Below are 17,475 nucleotides of genomic sequence, written 5' to 3'. Positions count from 1 at the left end.
TTCCAAAACAGAAGTTTCAACAGAACTGTACATCACAATACAGATATGAAATGCTGTACTATTATTCATTTTCAAAGTTATTTTGATTATAATATCCTGTTTTGAGTTTACTTGAAGTTACTGCAGAAGTCTCTACCCGGTACACAATTCAGTATGTAAATGCAGAAATCATAATCAGAATTGTTACTCAGAATCAAAGAATTACTGTCTTTTAATCCTAATGAGGTAGAGTACCAAATAATTTGGTTATAATCCTCTGTCCATTAAGGACTAAATTCAACACAGACCTGTGGGCATCTCCTGACTTCCCACCTCCCACATTCTTAAAATCAGAAACACAGCTCCACTGGCGCCTGGCTCTCCAGCACAGTCAAAAGGAGAAGCAGCACAATGCCCAGGAGAAAAATCGATGAGCATTTCAGTCTTCGCTCTTCGGGCACTATAGGGAAGACACTGCATTAGAGCAGGAAGAGTTAACAGGAGCAGGATAAAGACAGGCAAGAAAAAAAAGACAGGGTTATGACTGTGTGCAGAAAGAGAAGAGCTCTTAAAAAAAAAAAGCCAGAAGAGTACCTATGTTCCCATATTCCTGCTGATAATGAAAAAGAAAGACTATAATACACGTCAGATAAGCCCACATCTTTAAATTAGCACTATTCAAGTTTCTCAGCAGGAATTAGCAGCTCTTTATACACTTCAGTTCAGTGCATACACGTCATCTTTTTCTACTAAAAGTAAAAAAGCTTCAGTTCAACTAGACTAGATTAGATCCATGTTGAATTGCATCATTACAGAGGCTGCTAAAGCACACCCACAGGCATAGTGTGACCCCAAGGAAATATAGCAGGCACCATGCCACCTTGATCCAGGTGACCTTCATATACAGGAATTTTACTTTCCATGGACCTGATATCAGTGCATCTAAGATTGGAAGGACTGTATTTATTCCCTCTCTGAAGAATCTGCAGAGCTACCACCGAGTTGCCACTGCAGCCTCCCCTGGAAAAAAAAAAAGTGTGCGCAACACACAATAAAGGAAGTGATCATCAGAAACACAACTGAATTGTGTCAGAGTTACTATGACTTGTTTATACACACTGAAGCCTCAAGGGCACCATACAGCGTGGACACTAGGTCCAAGGTTTTGGCTTTCCCCCCCCACCACCTGCCCAATGCCACCTGCTACTGGGACACACCTAGTGCCTGCTCAGTGTCTTCTTATTTGCAACAGCCTTTCCCCAGCAGGTGAACAAATGAGGGTCCTCTTCTGTTGCTGCCAGCAAGGAGACTATCCTGTCAAAGAGAACATTGATCTTCTCAGGCAACTGCCAATTCCATAGGAGAAAAGATCACTGTTTCTGTATCCATTTCCCAACCTCCAGTTCCTCATTTCTTCTGAAAAGCTCCAGCCTACAGATGTCCCAAGTAGCAGCAGCAAAAAAATGGATGCAATCCTTGTCAGTTCTAACGTAGCCACATGGTAATGTGTAGCATCAATAAAACCACTTCAAAGCCCGTGTCATTTTCCCAGGCATAAGCAGCAGTGTCAGAACTATCCACAAACTCGGTAAGCAAAATTGAATCAATTCACATTCCATAGTGCACCTCCACAACCAAAAAGGAACAGAATGCAATATCTTGATTTTTGTTTTGGTGTAAGTTAACGGCTTAAATCTACTATTCGCCAATATAAATGTCCTGTTCCCCACAGACAGTTACACAGGGGAATTTGCAGCTTGCAAACCTTGGATATGATTACACTAGGACTGTTTCTTGTTGATGGTTTTCTATCATTTCACAGACCTCTTTCCCTTTCTTTCTGGCTTTTGGCATTTTTGTCTCCCATTCCATGGCTGTCCTCTGGTCTTTTTTCCTCTAGCATTTGAACAAGCCACCCTTCGGTGCCCACAGTCTATTTCCTGGCTGCATGTTTTGTTCCTTCTAACTTCCCACAAACCAGTGCTGGTCAGTAGCTTTATGCCATTGACAGACTTATGCACAGCCTTAAGTCAATAGCCCAAATAAGATCCATTCAGCCCCTTTGTGCTAAGCCTTCCAAAGACATAAGGAGACTAAACCTGCTTTATCCCTCACCCCCAAAATAAATACTGTTTTTAAGGTAGTAAAATAAACGGCTATGCCTTTTTACTTTTTTACTTAAAATAGGCATCCTTCCCAGAATCATCACGGCTTAAAAGAAATGCCACTTTTACAGGTTATTCACAAAAGGATAGCCACCAAAGCAGTGCATGCAATCATGGATGAAGCTTCCTTCTGACACTCAGCTAAACCAAGTGGAAAGTGCCATATGACATGCACCAAAGCAAACTTAGAGTTCCAAACAGGGCAAGGTTTCTGCAGCAGGCTGAAAATTCTGCAGTGAATTCAATTAAGTTTGAGTTTTCAGCTGAATTAAACATGAATAGACATCAAGGGCGCCTATACACATGCCAGACGTCTGCTTCAATGCGTTCTAATTAGCATGTATTGGAGCTGACTCAGTTAATTAAGTCTGCTGAAGTATGCTAATTAGCATGCTCCAGCAGCCTCCATGGCATGTGTATTCAGCATCCCCGCACTTAGAAATGGCAGCAGGGGCACTTTAACTAAAGTTCATTGAACAAGCTTTAAAGAAAGCACCCCCACCACCATTCTGAATCACAGGACCTTGAATACGTGATGCTGTGGGCACTTTAATTACAACAGCTCTTGGAGCCACTCTAATTAAAGAGCCCCCCACCCAAGAGCATGTTTAAAGACGCCTCAAGTTCCATCCATTTTATACCTCCCTAAATATACAAAATGATATACAGTTTCTGTACTACCAATACAACTCTTACATAGGAAAAACTAGAAGTTTTGGCACCCAGGTAGGCAATATTGATGGTTCTTTGGTATATGGAAAGCATTAGTAGTTTTGGGCACTGGGAAAGGATATGCCTCTTTTCAACTCCATGCCCAAGAGTCTCAGCAAACTTCAACACCAATCAATGTATGCAACCACAATGAATAAGTCCATTAGTGGATATATTTCTATTAAAATTATCAGCAATGTAATGGCATTAAAATTTTTAAACTTGAATCGTCAAGATGCCCATTTAACAGCCAAATAATAAAAGAACTACTTTGAAAAAATTGCAGGGATTTCTGGTTGTCTGAAAATTCAGATAGAGACTGTCAGGTTAATTCCAGTTTGATATATATTTGGATGGTTTGCTTTGCTAACACAGGGGCAGGGAGCTTTTAAAATAAGTTAGGATTCCATTTCTAATTGCATTTTATAGGGTGGATTCAGAGGCAAATTCCATGGCCATAGGATATACAACAGAATCCATTAATAACTGGCAGAGGTCCCCATGACTTCCTCTCCTGCAGCATTCGGTTTACTGTATGCAAAATGTGCGGGGAAAACCTTATTGCTCCAGCCTATTCAAATATTCCCTATGCCCATATCATCTGAAGAGAAATAAATAATCATTAAAAAGACCTAAGCCATGTTATACCCCTGCAGTTCAGCCAAAAGTAGAACTCATGCTGAAACTGCTTTCAATCCATTGCTTTGATGACTGTCCTTTTAACACTAACAAATTTACTGGGACCTGAGGCCTGCCATCCAAGGGGAAGTCTGGTTGTGACCCAGAAATGACTCATTTCTATGCCTACCCCTGTGGCAACTGAGTAAATGCCTTCAGGAGGAACGAAAGTCTCGGACTGCACTCATGAAGTGTGTGTGCAGCAGCATGCCTAAACTGAGCCTTTCAAGCAGGGTAGTGGGCCCAGGCTGATCACAATTAAAGCCAAAAAGTGGAATGGCAGCTTGCTCCAGTTTCCTGAAAGGAACTGTAGCAGCAGCAGAGGAAGGAGCTATTAAAATGTCTGCTAGAGGTAAAAGGATAAAAAGGGATGCCTGAGGAAATGCTTGGGAATAGAATAAAAGCCAGAAAACAAGTACCAGTCAAAACAACTACTCAGAATGTTATTTGGTTTTAAAGAAAGCCACAAGTGGAAGAGGGATATCCATTTTATATGAGTAGGCATAGAAATACACAGAGTGGAACAGATCGGTGAGCCACTTAAATTTGTATTCTGACTCAATGATAGCCAGAGAAAAAGGGAACCTCCACAATATGGCTACTAGAAATCTGTAACTGTAGTAAAAGAGATCTTTCCTTTCTGACCCCCATTAATGATCAAACCACATCTAGAGCACGTTGGCTGCTGCACTTAATATACCTAGAGTAAATGAAGATTATTTAGCTATCCAGGGTCAAGAAAAAAAAAAAAAAAGAGAGAGAGAGAGAAACCTATCCTAATCAACCACCTAGGGGAGAAATAAGCTGGCACATAAACAGGCGGTTTTAAAAATAATATAAATTGTTTGCTTCATTCCAGGGATGGTCAGGTAATCATAAGATATTTAAGTTGCATGGTCAAGGTGGTCCTCAATGAAGAAGCCTATTTGCCTTGCTAGGTGGCTATGGAAATACAAGTTACAGCCAAACCAAATTGTTATTGCCCTTTATCTGCTGAATGCATTGCCTTTTCCCTCTACCAAATTTCCTTCTCTGTCCATGCCACAGGTGTCAGAGATATGGCCAGCAGGCCAGCTCTGGCCCACAAGTCTCGAACCAACCCTGTATGCTGCATGTGGCACTAGCACTAGTCCCTGTGGGATGCCTGAGGTACACAGAGCCAGTCTGGCGCACACTGTACAAGACACAGACCAGACCTGGCACTGCAGATGCTTCATACAGCACAGAGAGCCAGTCTAGGGAGCACACTGCATGTGGTGCCCCACTAGACTGGCCCTGTGCAGTGGCACCAGAGCCGGTCTGAATCGGGTCCACAGAACCAACAGGGTGACCTTGCTTATAATATCCATTATTTTACTGTACACCTATATGCCTAGCTATAGCAGGCTGACTGGCAGAAGCATGCAGCAGCCTTCACACTCCCGGCTCTAGGGGCCTGCAGATTGGCAGGGACTACAGCCCAGCTTGAGGCAGTAGGCAGACTGCAGGCTGCCTAGGAGAAGTGGACCAGCCGAGGATTTGCTGGCCCACAAGAAGCTAAAGGCTTCTCGGAAGAGGAGACAGGGGAAGGGAGAGGGTGCTTTGCCAGTGGTGGCAGAACTGAACCAAGGACTCTCCCAGGGTCTAGCAAGAGATCCAGGGTGGCAAGGCTGAAGGCAGCAGCACCATGAGACCAGGAGAGAGAACTTGCATCAGAGAAAGAAGAAAGACTGCACTGTGGCACTGAGGGAGCAGCACAAAGCAGGGAGCACTTTCTCAGGATCTGGGAATAGACCTCAAGACTGTGAATACTGCCACTGGATACTTAGGCAGTTTCAAGCTTTCTTACTTCTCACTTCTGTCATCTAACATTCAAAAATATGTGATTTTTTAATTCCCCTCAAATTATGGGCTTGGATGCATGCCATGTTTATACTGGTGTGAGCAAGCAGAAGACAGACAACATTAATTCCTTGCCCCATGTAAATTTACTCAATTGTAGTACAGAATTATCCCAGGGGAAAAAAATCCCCTGGTATAAGTCAGACCAGCAGAAGTGTCATCTATGCACTTCCATCCCAGAGCAGCCAATTACTCCATGACAATAAGTCCTGGTCTTGTGATCACCTCTTTCCATGAAATAATCAGCCAGTCTATATTCTTCACCTCTTACATCTCATAACTTCATCTGTTTTCACACTTACAAGTTTTCTATACTAACTCATTCATTCTGCAATTATGTCTACCTGTTTGTTTTCATCTGCAAATTTATCAGGTTAGTCGCATGTTTGTACTTTTATTTAAAAAAATATATACACTAAGGATGCCACAGCAATTGAGTAAGAAAGTACCAGAAAGGAAGTTAATTTAGCCCCTGTGCATGCATGCATATTATGCTAGTCTAATTATTTTATAGCGTATGTTTTCATGGGACTCCTGCCTCCAATGAATGAAGTGGACTTGCTCTGGATATGACCATAACATGTACAGTTAGAGGCTGTTAGCTATAGGATCTTTGCTTCATTAGTCAGTGTTTGGAAGATGTGCCACGAATGAGGCAGAATCAAATCAATGTGAGTTGGGTCTCTAAATATCTTTGAGTACCTGGACCTGAGCTCCCACTGAACAAGTACCAAACTATTTCTCTAAGGCTTAAAATGGTCAAATTTTAAGCAGCAAAAAGAGCACATTTCTGACCCAAGCAGGACTTCCCTAACAATTTTTTCCCCAAGGGCATTTCTGCCTCACCTTGATAATGGAAACATTTTTCCAGGAAATAAACAGCAATAAGAGTGGCAGGCTTGGCACTCTGCTCTCCCTCCCCATGCCCAGTGGGAGCTGCTTTGAAATCCTGTCTGGAAAGGCACCATATATGCCGACAGTCAAAACGCAGCACGCCACCCTACCCTGACATAACTTAGAGGCAATATCTATTAGCAACAGCACCAGACCAAACCCACCCAGCCTGGCACACCCTGTACAAGCTGCCCATCACCACGAGAAGTGGTTACCTCCAGTGGCAGCTGCTGCGTGGGATGCTGGCCATGGGCATCTCTGTCTGCCATTTAGACCCAGCAGCATCAGCAGCCTGCCCTTTCTGCAAAGAGGAGGTAGAGGAGACTCTTCCACACCCTCGCAGACTGTCCCCCGGCTGCAGGTGCTCTTTGCTGCTCTCAGCACCTTCTCTGGCATACCAGACTTGAACTTCTCTAAGACTGCCTACATCTTCTCCATCCCATACCAAGCAATCAAAAGGAGAATAATCTGTCCTGGCCAGTTTCCTGCTGATCCAGGCCCAAATGGTGACTGAAAAACTGCAGAAACTGGTTCATGGGGCCCAACTCAGACAAAACCCTCCAACTCTACTGCTTTTTGGTCCAGGCACATCATAATTAAATTTGGATGCTTCATCTTGCAACAAAGCATGGACCAGTTGTGTCATGCTAGGCTCTGCAAGGTGGAAGACAGACATCTGGTCCTACATAGATAACCCCACAAAGGGCACAGAAAAAGAGGTTTCAGTCTCTGATGATCTGGTGTTTTTTGTTGATGACAAGTATTTTGTGCTTGGCCCCTGGGAAGACCACATACCTTTGCACTTTCAGTGCTTGTTTTTAAAATTTGTACAGTAAAGTTTTAAAAAGTCAAAAAAGAGAAAGAAAGAGACTTCACCTGAGGAAGAAACACAGCCTGGAAAATTTCAGCCCAAATGTTTAAAATTTGGCAGACTAATCAGCAACTGAAAACAGTCTTACAATGGAAGGTGTCAGGCACACTTAACGGTAAACACTGCTACCAGCTCTGCCTATTAGCAGCTGTGGTAGTTTGCTTTCGAATTCAGCCTTTAATTAGTTCCTCATCTATTATTCCTGATATGAAAGTTCAGTGGTCAATTAATTCCAAAGGCCATCGTTAGATTCCTTCTAAAAGTAGAGCACAATATTGGTCTAAATTTCAGCCTCCTACTAAATGAGCTATTTTTGTCAGTGGCTCAGCTAATTCTTTAGCTCCTTTAAAACATCCAAGTAATAATCATCAGGACCAGATACCATTTGACTTGTTTCAGCACTTCCTGATACCCCTTTATGACAGTATTTTACCTCACCTTCTTTTTAGGTAGCAACTTCCCCAAGTAGCTCTTTTCTCATGGTTCCTTGTGGTACAAGGTGATGTACTCCATACTGTCAGATGGCTCTTTTGTACCCTGGGTATAAGAAAGACGCACTACACTTCCTACTTGAAACTCAACAGCTTTCTTCTGTTTCAGTTCTGGGCACTGCACTTCAACAATGATGGGCTAAAGCTCAAGAGGGTCCAGAGAAGGGCCACCCATGTAATCAGGGACTTGCATGGCAAGCCATGTGAGTAGAAGTTGAGGAATCTTGGACTCTTCAACCAAAAGAAAAGAAGGCTGAGAGGAGACCTGATTGCAAGTTATTGCCATATCAGAGGCATACATCAGAGGCTCAATGAACAACTGTTCACCACGGCTCCCTGGGGGAAAACTAGAAACAACGGCCACAAACTCTTGGAAGATAGTTTCAGGCTGAACATTAGGAAAAACTTCTTTACAACTAGGGTGTCCAGACTATGGAACAAGCTCCCCAGAGAGGGGGTGCAATCATCTACCCTAGAGGTCTTTGAGAGAAGACTGGACAATCACCTAGCTGGGGTTGTCTGATCCCAGATGTCTTTCCTGCTCGTGCAGGGGGCTGAACCCAATGATCATTTGGGGTCTCTTCCAGCCCTACTATTCTATGATCTAAGATGACCCTAAATATAAGACAACTCCCCCCCCCCAAAAAAAACCAAAATTAAATTCTATATATAGAAAATGTATACATTTGTTGTAACTTTTCAGGTACAGAATATAAGTACTGAAAGGTTGTCCTGAATGCCCCCCCCCACTCTTCTTCCCCCTCGCCACCTGCTCCCCTACCTGCTTTGTAAGCAAATAAGACAAGGGGCTTCTTCCCCCATGTTGATGGGGGAGCAGGGGGAACTTCATCTTCCATTTGAGTAAATACTGTATGTTTTTACCCCTCTCTCAGAGCACTATTTGCCCCTCCTATAGTCAGGCTACCTCAGTTTCCCTCATTGTATACTTTGGATCAGAACCTTAATCACCAATTTACTAGTCAATGATTGTTCTTTTCTGTGAGCATTAGTTAAACTGGATTTCCATCTGCTAAAGGGTTATTTTTAGAGCCCACATGAACCCTGGTCGTTAACACTTAGCTATGCTAGGATTTTTCCTGAATTTTACCTCCTTTTATGTTCTGCAGTAGGAATACGTTCCATGAGATTCCATGGTACATCTTAAGCAGCCACCATGACAATTGCATTGAGTCTATATTGATTCTAATTTACTAACTTCCTCCTTCAGGCCCCAACTAATTGCTTCTCTTAAAAAAAAAAAAAAAAAGTCTCCTTGAAATTTAGTAGCCTCACCCTACCTCTCAGAAAGCTTGCCTCTAAGGATGTTAAGCTTAATTATAATGCCACAGTTAATGGAAATTCTCTCACAACCTTAGAAGTCTAATTCCAAGACTTCATCTCACTCTGACAGAAGCCCATCCTGTCTTATCTCTCACACTTATTCAGACAAATTATCTGAATTATTTTTATGCCTATCAATATATCTGAGCCTTTTTGAGATATGAAATTTCTAACATCAGGAGTGCCTCAACTTCCACTTAAAACTGAATTTCACTTATTTAGATTTGCTGTAGAAAGATGTTCAATATCAAAAGGATTTTAGTGTAAAAACTAAACATCTATTTTATTCTTTTGTCCTCAGTAAAGTCAAATGCATCAAAACTTTAAAAACAGTTAGATAGTTAATTTTAGAATTTGTCTATAAACAGATGAACTTTGGAAGGAGTCTTCAAAGTTAAAAGATTTTGGACTGGATTAACTTGTTGGCAATCAGTTCTATGGTTGGGAAAACAAACAATTTCTGATCTAAAAAACAAACATTTAACCAGTAAGTCGCACAGTAGGTCCACACTAATGCGCTAACTGATACATTCCTTTTACCCTACTATTGGTAGGGGTCTTTACAGCATTCTTTCCTCAGCACAAGAATCATGTCACCTATAACAGGGAACAGCTTAGTACTCCAGATACAAATGCATTTCAAAGGACAACCCTCATTAAGCTACCCAGGCTGTTTCTTGAACATTTTTGTTTACCAGAGTGCTTACAGATGTTGAAGATTTCATTTTATCTTAAAAGGTCTACAAACAACAAATATTCAGAGACAGTTACAGACGCTTCCAGTTTCAGATCTAACAAGTCTAAAATTTTCTACCTCACTCAAAATTATCCAGCCTCCAGTTCTTGACTTACATGCACATATATACATTAAGTAAGAGGGAACTTCTTTTTAAAAGGTATGGCTGGACTTTTTGTAGGGAGGGGAGAACTGAGACTGAGTTGTGCCTGCTTTAGGGATAATTATAACATAGCTGTAATTGTTTGGTTTTTTTACTCTTAAGTTACCAATATATGCACTCAACTTTAACTCTATCTTAAAGTAGTTCTCCGCCCTCCCCTCCCCAGGAATTACTGAGCCAGAAGGTAATGACCGCTGAAGCTGAAATACTCTATTGTAAGCCTTATTTGGACCTAGCTAGCTTAGACAATTTGTTTAAACAATAAGACATTGTTGAATGATTGGTTTCTCTACATATCAAAATTATCTCACATTTTCAAATAAACAATCTTTTCCCATCCTCTGGAACTTTACTATTAGGACAACTGTATCTTCTCTATTAAAAAAATGTGTTGGTTCTTTTGTAACTCCCTTTATATACAGAATGAATTCAAATTTGCTTTATACACTAGTGATTAACAAGAACTGGAGGCTGGATAATTTTGAGTGAGGTAGAAAATTTTAGACTTATTAGATCTGAAAACTGGAAGTGTCTGTAACTGTCTCTGAATATTGTAAGATTTGCTAGAGGTGCTACAGAAGTTACAGCCTACTGAGTTCTGTAAGTTGCATAGAATAATTATGGAAAAGAGTTTCTGTAATGAGGTTGACTTACATGCACATATATACATTAAGTAAGAGGGAACTTCTTTTGAAAAGGTATGGCTGGACTTTTTGTAGGGAGAGGGGGAAACTGAGCCTGATCAAGCAGGTGTTTATATCAGGAGTAGGTAACTGGGATAAACACAATATTATCTACGTGGAACCAGCAGCTGCTGCCACAAGAGGGTGAAGGTAGGAAGAATTCAAGAATCACACACCTGTGCTGCCTACCTCTCCAAGGCAGTTTTGGGCAGGCAGATGAGAAACATCACTCCAAAGATGAGAATGATCTTGAGAAGGTGAACAAGCTACAGCTTTTCAGCCAGAAAGGGTGGAGAGTGGAGGGCAAAAGGAGAACTACCACTACTTCTCAACAGAATAGTAAGTAGCCTCTGTGCCCCCTTAAAAGTCAGCTGTGGCAGCCTAGCTTCCAAGTGAAAAAACAGTTCCAATATTTGCCTCTGACCATTCCTTGGGAAGGGGGCATGGATGAGCACTTCTTCCCATTACTCCTACATCTCCCTCCTCTCCCCAACACACACACTTGAAGAATATATAATAATGATGTCATTAATATGTATATATAATAATTCCCTTTCCCAGAGACGACAGAATGGAGCTAGGAAGTAGAGGGCTAGCTGACTCTAAAAAGCTACTCCTTGCAAGGTTAGCAGTAGCACAGACAGCAGGCTTCTTTGCAATCGCTCCCTTGGGGGCCTTCTGTCTACCTCTGAGGAAAAGTGAAAGTGGTCCTCAACCTTCACTAATCCATGGGCAGCAGGACTGAGAAAGTAATGCATTATGGTTAGCCTTGGCAAAATTTGATTTTGTTTTTAATTTAGACAGCTAGAGATCAGTTTATTTTTAAGCATTTATTTCAATTTTCATTGATTGAAATTTTCAGAGTTATATGGAATTGGGGGTGTTTTTCAATTTTTTAATCAATTTATCCCATTCACGCATGCACAGTGGCCACTGCAGGAGCTGAGGGCTGTGCTGCTAAGGCTGTGCTGGGAGGGAGGGTGGGAGGAGCAGGGCTGGTAACATCTGGGAAACCAGTGCCTCCTGGCCCCTTGCTCTGCCTAGATCCCAACTAGGGCAGAAGCCAAACTCTCACAAAGCCAGGCCTGTATGATTGGGGCAGAGGCCAAACTCCCACAGAGGCCAGGCCAGGCTCTGTAGGAATGTGGTCCCTGCCCCAGCTGGGACCTGGGCAAAGCAAACAGCAGCAGCAACAGGCTCCCTGCTGCTACCAGCCCTGACCCTCCAAACCCTACTCTCAGCACAGCTTTGCCAGCACAGTCCCTAGCACCTGCAGCAGCCTCCGTATGTGCATGCACATGTACAACACCCCCTACCCCAGATTTTCTTACCTCCATCCTAGATGTCTTTTTTTATTTTTGGTCTCCTTTCAGTAAATTCCACTGATTACCAATTTTTCTGTTAGTCTGTTAGCATCGGGTGAAATCGATGTTTATTGGTGTCTATCAATAAGGATCAAATCCTGCCAAGCCTAACCCTGGGCAATACTGGCTTGAAAAAATGAACATCTGCAAGGAACAAAGTTCCCCCAAGGCCATGAGAAGTGTCAGAGGGTCTCACAGTTAATGCAAACCCACAAGCCACTAAGTTAAGCTCAGGACTTGTATTTGTCCAAACATCAGTGGGGACACAAGCTCCATCATTCATTTTCCTCCTAGAGGCAAATGAAGAAGGCCACCAACAAGAATACCAGTTATTTGTTGGTGAACTCACTAGCAGCTGCCCAGGCACCAGCAAGGGAAATACGGGGCTTGCTGATGTACATGTACAGCTGCTGATGGTTTTATTCTAACACAGCTGCTAACCCCTGTACCCTTCCTCTCCTCTCCTCTCCGCCATCCCGCTGTCTGGAACCTGAAGACTCCCCAGTTTTCTGCTTTTCTAATGCTCCCTGAAACTAACTGCAGGTGCAGAGAAAAGAATAAAAAGACTTTTCCGTAATGTTCATGATTGTAGCAACTCACAGGCAACTAATTACTGGAGGCCTTTTACTGCAGAGATTGAATTAAACCTTGATTCAAATTACTGCTTATTGTTGCATCCAATAACAAACAACTTCAGCTGCAAGCCATAACAAATAAGCCAAGAGATCCATATAAGGTGATCTCTAGAACAGCCATAATACTAGACAGAGCCTGCATACAGGAGAGAGAAAATTGTCCCAAGGGCATCTGTGGCAAGGAAGAAGAATCTTGTGCATGGGAAAGCACAAGGGAAGTGTTCCTACTGAGGGAGGCCTAACTCGAGAGAAACTGGGATCAGAAACAGCCACTTCTTCTATAAACCACCACCAGCTATTAAAAAAAAGGGTTGAAATACTTACCTCTACTTTCAAATAGTCATAACTGAAAATGCAGTTATTCAGGTCAGTGATTTAATATACTGAGTCCTAGAAACAAAAAACAATTTTTCGGGGGGGGGGGGTAAAAAAAAACAACAAAAAAACAAAAAACAAAACAAAAAAAAACTCCACAACCCTGCTATGGATGTTTCAAAGCCCTATTATGGATGCTTTGGTCTTCTTAGCAATTTTCATGTGATAAAAGGTGTTGGCATGACAGCCCTGGAGAATGAAGTCATGCACAGCATGAGCCATGGCAGAGCAAGCTTCTCTCAAGCTGCCCAGCCCATATGCTCCAATCCTGCCCTGAAAAAGTCACAGAAATAAGGAGCAGGAATGGAGTCTAGTCTCCAAAACATTCCTGCAGACTGGCACTAATGGGTCCCTAGTCGACAAGTGTGGTGATGGTTGTTTTCTTTATATAGCTACCCGCTCTGATAACAATGAGAGTTGCTAATACAACAGACAAACACTTAAAGCCACACGTATCATTTGCTGCATTACACTTATGAGCGATACAAAACCTCATGAAATAATTGTGTGTGAGGAATGAACTTTTATAGACCTCAAAATCCTTTTCCCAACCTACCAAAGGCTCTGAGTAGTAAACTGAGTATCTGCAAGCATTGCTTTAAAACAGACAGGTCGATGCAGAGAATCTGGTCTGCATTTGTTAAACAGATTGTTTTAAAAGACAGAATTTGTTAAAAATGCATAGACCTTGTACACCAGAACATCAGAGAACATACTTCCCCAAACTTAGTCCAGCAGTCTTTTACAATCCTCTTATTGCTACCTCCAGGCTTCTCTTGTTACACCAAAAGAAATCTAAGCCCCAAACCATACCCCTTCTCACCAGGCAGCCCTGGCAGGCTCAGATGTTGAGGCACAGCAGTGCCTCCAGCTTTACTAGAGCAATTCCCTACATAAATGAAAAAAAATCAACAGGCCACTACAACCACCCAGAATACTTAGACAAACTACACCATAAATAGCAGCACGAGGTCCATACAGGTTTGCTTTTAAAAATTTAAAAAACAGAACTATAACTGCAAAGGGGTTTTTTTTTTCCTAACAGGACCTGTTCAAGATCACACAGGGAATCAGTGAAATAAGATCCAGGAGTCCCTACTTTCACTCTGCCTGCTGAGCCTCAGATCATTCTTTTAAACAGGAGTTTCATTCCCCTTTCATCTCTTACAAGGGTAGCACTACTAAGAAGCCTTTGAGATTTATCTTAATCTAAATTAATCATTTAATTTCAATACCACATGCTGGACTCAGTGATCCGGGAGGTCCTTTCCAACCTCCTGTTCTTTTTAAAACACACTCCTATTACCAGAACACCTATAGGAATTTGAAGGAGAGAGGGCATCACTAATTAGGTAAAAGACTGGTGCAAACCTCAGTCCTGACTTCAAATGTCTAGAGGGGGAGAGCGTGGTTGGGACCCAGCAATAGCACCTTGGTCTCTGCTTGACATCCCTTCTTCCATATTCAACTCTACTGGAGGTAGCTACAAGTTGACTCTGGGAGATTCTCTCTGGCTACTGTGTGGGCTAGAAACTTAGCATTAAATGGAAGGTTACATTTTGCAAAAATGTAGGTGTGAGCACCCACCTCTCCCCTCAATCCACAAGCACCACTTACCATAGGAAGTTTCCCACTTGTTACTTGCAATTAACCAAATGGTTTCCTCAAGGCCTGCCCAGAAGAATTAGGTGTGGTGTGGTATGTCCATGAGCAAACACCTACAGCACCTCTACCCAATTACAGATATGACACAGCACCATTGAAGTACTGTGTGCAATTCTGTCTTGCATAAGTTCTCTAAGTCTCTTTGTTCTCTACCTAAATATGCTACTACTTCAACACGTCTAGCAGCCACAGAGCTACACAGCAAACATTTCTGGAGAAAAAAAATACTAAAACTGCATACTGTTCAGAGCAGACTAGCTTTATTTTTATACATTGTCCAGCACTAGCAAACAAACAATAAAACTATGCTAATTATGCAATTACCCCAGCAACCTACATGATGTGACAGGAGAACACAGACCCCTAGTATTTAATTCAACAACACTAGTCTATCAAATACTGTATCTTACCTCAGATAGTAGCCAATACCCAACATTTCAAAGGGAGATGACATAATGCACCTTGCCACTTGTGGAGTGTAAGAGAAAAATCCCTTCCTAAACCCTAAAGTGAGCCTTTTTTATGCCATAAAATAGAAGATCTCATTACACTTAAACAGATCATTCTTTTATGATATAAAAGACAATATAATTAGCAAGAAATTTCATAACATCAGAATCATCCCAATGCCTTATAATTCCAGCTACCTTACAACTGACCTCATTTGGAAATTAATTCCACAGGATAGTGATGCACTGTGTGAAGTAATGTTTCCTTTTATTTCTATTTTAAATGTCCCTTGAGAGTGACAAGAAGAAGAGCAGTATTTTGTACATCTCAGTTATTTTACTGAGTCTGCGAGAGTCATATAACATATTCCATCTAGTCTAAAGCAGCTAGAAATTATTATCCAACAATTAATTGCTCAGGGGTTATCCCAGCTCACGTACTTCACCTGCCTGCCATGAAAAGGGGATCCTTAGACCTACGGAGAAAGGCTGCACAGCATCTAAAAGGAGTGCCTGCCCCAGAGCAATGTGCACCCTCTTCCCTGTCTAGCAGGGTCACCCACAGCTAACACAGCTCAAAGCAGGCTCCGTACATGAATCAGCGCCCCCCCACAACGTGGCAGGCATGAACTGGCAGGGCTGGCTTGGGACTAGAGTTCACAAGGCTAACAATGGGTGCCAAGCAGGCTTTGAAAGCAACGGTGCTGCTGGGCAGCATAAGGAGCTCTGGATTCAGTCCTGCTTGCTTGACTAGGTCCAGCAGAAAGATTTTCCACCCCTGTTCAAGGTGAGGCCAAAGCATAGCTTGGACCAGGACCTGCCCAGGTTGTGCCTAGGACTGGGGGGGGAAGGAACTGCCCATGGTGAACGCACCCTGGCAGCAGCCTTACCTCTGTGCACATAATGAGGCAGCACAGGGAAGCTCACAGGAGCACCTAACCCCTCCCCCCCCCACACACACACACAACTGTACCAGGCAAAGTGACCTGTGCCTGCCACACAGGGTGGGGCAGCAGGGGTGCGGCTCTCCCGCTGCTGCCCATAATGCCACAGTGGGGGTGGGTGGGGAGATCTTTCCTGCATGTGTATGTATGTAATGTAGGGGAGAATCTCTCACAAGTGTGTAAGAGGGAATATTGTGTGTGTGCACACAGGTCAGATCTTTCCTCCGGGTGTGTCTGTGTGTGTGTGTGTGTGTGTGGAGGTAAATCTTCTTCCCCGTGTGTAAGTGAGAAATCTTTCCTCAGAGTGCATGTGTAAGGGAGATCTTCCCCATGAGAGAGACACACACACACACGGAGAAAGAGAGTGAGTGTGCACTGGGGAGATTTCCTGAGAGACAGTGTGTGTGTGTGTAAGCGGGAATTTTGTGTGTGTGTGTGTGCACAGGTCCTGGGGAGATCTTTTCTCTGCGTGTGTGTGTAGGGGTGAATCTTTCCCATGTGTGCATGTAAGGGGGAAATCTTTCCTTAGAGAGAGAGAGAGAGAGCCAGCGTGCGTGTGTGTGTGTGTGTGTGTGTGTGTGTGTGTGTGTGTGTGAGAGAGAGAGAGAGAGAGAGCCCGTGTGTGTCTGTGTGAGAGAGAGAGAGATCTCCCCCATGAGACAGCGAGACACACAGAGAAAGAGAGCGAGTGTGCACTAGGGAGATCTTTCTTGCATGTGTAAGGGAGAATCTTTTGTGTGCGCGCGTGTGTGTAGAGGTGAATCTTTCTTCAGTGTGTGTGTGTAAGTGCGATCTTCCTAGGAGAGAGAGAGTGTGGGGGGCCCTTCCCCGCGTGTGCGCCAGCATGCAGGCGGGCGGCCCCCGGCTGCCCCCACGCCCCGGCGGGCCACCCCCCGCTCCCCGCCACGCCCGCACTCACCCGGCAGGAGCAGGAGCAGGAGCAGCCTGGGCAGGGGCAGGGGCCCCATGCCGGCTCGGGACGCGGCTAGCAGACCCGCAGCCCCCCGCCCGGCAGCGCTCGGCCGCGAGGGGCGGGGAGGCTCCGCCTGCGCGGGGAAGGCGGCGGCGCGGCGGAGCAGCAGCTCCCGCCAGGCGCGGGCACAAACTTTCCCCGCTGCAGCCCCCGCAGGTACCGGGGGGAGGCGCCGCAGGGCGAGGAGCGGAGGCGCGGGCCGGGGCAGGGCTGGGTGCGGAGGGCGGCGGCCGCGTGACGTACACGCGGCACGGAGGGGTGCACGCTCCAGGTGTGCACACGGAGCACAGACAGGGCAGCCCCTCATCACCGCACACACATGCACACACGCACAGCACACTCCCGTCCCGTCTCCCCATTACTACACAGATTCGTAGATGTACACGGAGCACGGAGGGGTGCCAGCACCCCAGCACTGCACACACACACAGCACTGAGAGGTCACCCCCCCCACTCCATGTCACCACACACAGAGGT

The 17,475-nt window shown here is 44.0% G+C and overlaps 1 protein-coding gene across 1 annotated transcript in view; it reads right to left on the bottom strand.

The window, feature by feature from the left end:
- PTGFRN (prostaglandin F2 receptor inhibitor) overlaps positions 1 to 17,150 on the bottom strand; it is a 104,667-nt gene extending 87,517 nt beyond the window's left edge. Inside the window, exon 1 of the mRNA XM_090059306.1 lies at positions 16,945 to 17,150. Within this exon, the coding sequence (XP_089915432.1) occupies positions 16,945 to 16,993 (49 nt within the window). The 5' untranslated portion in view covers positions 16,994 to 17,150. The remainder of the gene's footprint in view (positions 1 to 16,944) is intronic.
- Positions 17,151 to 17,475: the final 325 nt, after the last annotated feature.

This window comes from Crocodylus siamensis, chromosome 1 (assembly GCF_052110815.1).
Source record: "Crocodylus siamensis isolate JL-2025a chromosome 1, ASM5211081v1, whole genome shotgun sequence".
Lineage (NCBI taxonomy): Eukaryota > Metazoa > Chordata > Crocodylia > Crocodylidae > Crocodylus > Crocodylus siamensis.
This window is presented reverse-complemented; position numbering and strand designations above follow the sequence as displayed.